Source organism: Pyrgilauda ruficollis, unplaced genomic scaffold (assembly GCF_017590135.1).
Source record: "Pyrgilauda ruficollis isolate IOZ18807 unplaced genomic scaffold, ASM1759013v1 scaffold1025, whole genome shotgun sequence".
NCBI lineage: Eukaryota > Metazoa > Chordata > Aves > Passeriformes > Passeridae > Pyrgilauda > Pyrgilauda ruficollis.
In genome coordinates this window covers 5,465-8,338 of record NW_024508380.1, presented here as the reverse complement: position 1 = coordinate 8,338, position 2,874 = coordinate 5,465, and the positions used below count along the sequence as shown (strand labels likewise).

At 49.8% G+C, this 2,874-nt stretch overlaps 1 protein-coding gene across 1 annotated transcript in view; it reads left to right on the top strand.

The window, feature by feature from the left end:
- LOC121354605 (PHD finger protein 23-like) overlaps positions 1-1,951 on the top strand; it is a gene marked incomplete at its 5' end in the record, with an annotated part of 2,670 nt that extends 719 nt beyond the window's left edge. The window contains one exon of the mRNA XM_041469356.1: positions 677-1,951. Coding sequence (XP_041325290.1) covers positions 677-920 — 244 coding nt within the window. The remainder of the gene's footprint in view (positions 1-676) is intronic.
- Positions 1,952-2,874: the final 923 nt, after the last annotated feature.

Here is a 2,874-nt window from a genome sequence, read left to right as displayed (position 1 = left end):
GGGGGCTTGGGGGTCCTGGAGGAGTTTTAGGGGTTCTTAGAGGGGTTTGGGGGAGGGTGGGGGGGTCTCAGGGGGGTTTGGGGTCCCTGGAGGGGACGTGCAGGTGATAGACGAGGACATCATGGTGGAGCTGGGTGAGTTTTGGGGGCATTTGGAGGAAATTTGGAGTTCCTGGAGGAGTTTTAAGGGCTTGTAGAGGGGTTTGGGGGGAGATTTGGTGTGAAGTTTGGCAGATTGGGGTCCCTGGAGGGGGTTTGGGGGTCCCAGGGGGGTTTAGGGTCTCTGGAGGGGATGCACAGGTCATGGACAGGGACATCGTTGTCGAGTCGGGTGAGTTTTGGGGGAATCTGGGGGAAATTTGGGGATTTGAGGGGAATTTGCTGCCCCTGGAGGAGTTTGTGATGAGGTTTGGGAGGTTGGGATGAGGTTTGGGTGGTCCTGGGGGAGTTTTTGGGGGTCTCAGAGGAGATTTGAGGAGTCCCAGGTGGTATTTGGGACATAAATATTGGGATTTGGTTGATCCCGAAAGAAATTTACAGATCCTAGATAGAACTCGAGCCATAAATTCAGAATATTTCCAAGCGCTTTTCGGGGTTATCACACCCCCAAATTCCTCCATTTCCGCTGCAATTTTTTCCTAATTTTTAACCCGCTATAAATCCTCTATAAATTTTTAAACGTTTTATCTTTTTTTGGGGTTTTTTTTAGGTGACGATTCGTGGGATTTGATCACCTGCTACTGCCAAAAACCCTTCGCGGGCCGGCCCATGATCGAGTGCAGCCAGTGCGGCACCTGGATCCACCTGTCCTGCGCCAAGGTGAAGAAAAACAACGTCCCCGACGTCTTCTATTGCCAAAAATGCCGCGAGGGACCCCGCAGGGCCACCCCCGCCACCCCCCGGGCCGCCGGGGACTCCTAAACCCCCTCCCCAAAAAGGGCTTTTGGGGGTCCCCGGCCTCGCTTCCGGCAGGGTTTGTGCTCAAAATCGGAAATTTTGGGGGTTGCGACCTTCCCTGGAATTGTGGGGTTTGGAGGTTCCTCCTGAAAATTAAGAAGTTTTGGGGGGGGTTGGATCGTTCTCAAAATTTGGAATTTTGAGGGTTGGATGTCGGCCCGGAATTGTGAGGTTTGGGGTTGGTGACGTTCCCGCAAAATTGGAGATTTTGGGGTTTGTGGCTCTCCCTGGAATTGTGAGGTTTGGGCGTTGGAAGGTGCCCAAAATTGGAGATTTTGAGGGTTGGAACCTCCCCCCTCTCCAAATTGTGAGGGTTTGGGGTTTGCAAAAACCCTGAAATTGTGAGATTTTGGCTCCAGCTCCCTCAAAAATGGGGAGGTTTGGGGGACTTTTACCTCCTCCCCATAAGTTGTGGGGTTTTGGGGTTCCGGTTAAATTTTGGGGGTGGTTTGGGGTCCCTCATCTGCAGGACAGGAGGGTTTTGGGGTACAAGATTTGGGGGGCTCTTACCCCAAATCATGAGTTATTTTGGGTCTCCCACCCCCAAGATGGGAAGATTTGGAGGGGGTTCCCTCACCCCAAATTAAGATTGGGGGAAGCCCCCCTTAGATAGGGGAGGTTTGGGGGGTCCCCCTACCCCAAATTATGAGATTTTGGGGTCCCCCCACCCCCAGGAAAGGAGGGTTTGGGGGTCCTTCACCCCAGACAAAAAAGATTTTGTGGAGTCCCCCTAAAATAGGGGGATTTTGGGGTGTTCTTTGCCCCAAATCATGAGATTTTGGGGTGTTCCACCCCCCAGAAAAGGAGAATTTGAGGGCCCCACACCCCCAAGTAAGATTTGGGGAAAACTCCCCTAGAAGAAGGGGTTTTGGGGTTCCCTACCCCAAAATAAGAGACTTTTGGGGTTCCCTGCACCATGTTATGAGGTTTTGGGGGCTCAGTTAAAATTTGGGGGACCCCATCAAGTTCAAGGGGTTTTTAACCCCCGCAGGGCACGAAGTGGAAAACGTGAGGGGGAAAAAGGGCGGGAAAACATGAGGGGAGAAAATGGTGGAAAAGATGAGGGGGAAAAAGGGCGGGAAACGTGAGGAGAAAAGGGCGGGAATTGTGAGGGGGAAAAAGGCGGGAAAACATGAGGGGAGAAAATGGTGGAAAATGTGAGGGGAGAAAAGGGCGAGAATTGTGAGGGGAGAAACGGTGAAGACATGAAAGATCAAAAGTGGGAAATATGAGGGGAAGATGGCGGAAAACGTGAGAGGAAAAAGGGTGGAAAATGTGAGGGATAAGAGGTAGGAAATGTGAGGGGAAAAGGGTGGGAAAAGTAAAGGGGAAAATAGTGGGAAATGGGAGAGGAAAAAGAGTGATAAATGTGAGGGATAAGAGGCAGCAAATGTGAGAGAAAAGAGTGGGAAAGGTGAGGGGAAAATGGTGGAGAAATGAAAAGAAAATGCTGGGAAATGTGAGGGAGAAAAGTGGAGATGTGAAGGGACGAGGTGGCAGAAACATGAGGGGAAAACGGCAGGTAAGATGTGGGGAAAAAGAGAAATGTGAGCGGCAGACATGAGGGGAAAAAGGGTGGGAAACAGGGAAAAGTGCTGGAAACGTGAAGGGAAAAAGAGCAGGAAAAAGTGGAATATGGTGGGAAACGTGAGGAGAAAAATGATGTGAAATGTGACAGGGGAAAGATGGTGAAAACGTGAGGGGGAAAGGGTGGAGATATTTTAATAAACCCGGGGTTTTATTTAAACTGAAGACCCTAAAAATCACCCATTAGTTTTTGCCCTTAAGACTATACCCTGGAAACAGCTACAAAAATCAGTTTTTTCTTTAAATTTAAATCTTTTATCTCGCTTGTTAACTTGGCAGGGTTTCACCTTAAATTAAACCCTAGAAATGGTGAAAAAACCAGATTTGTCTT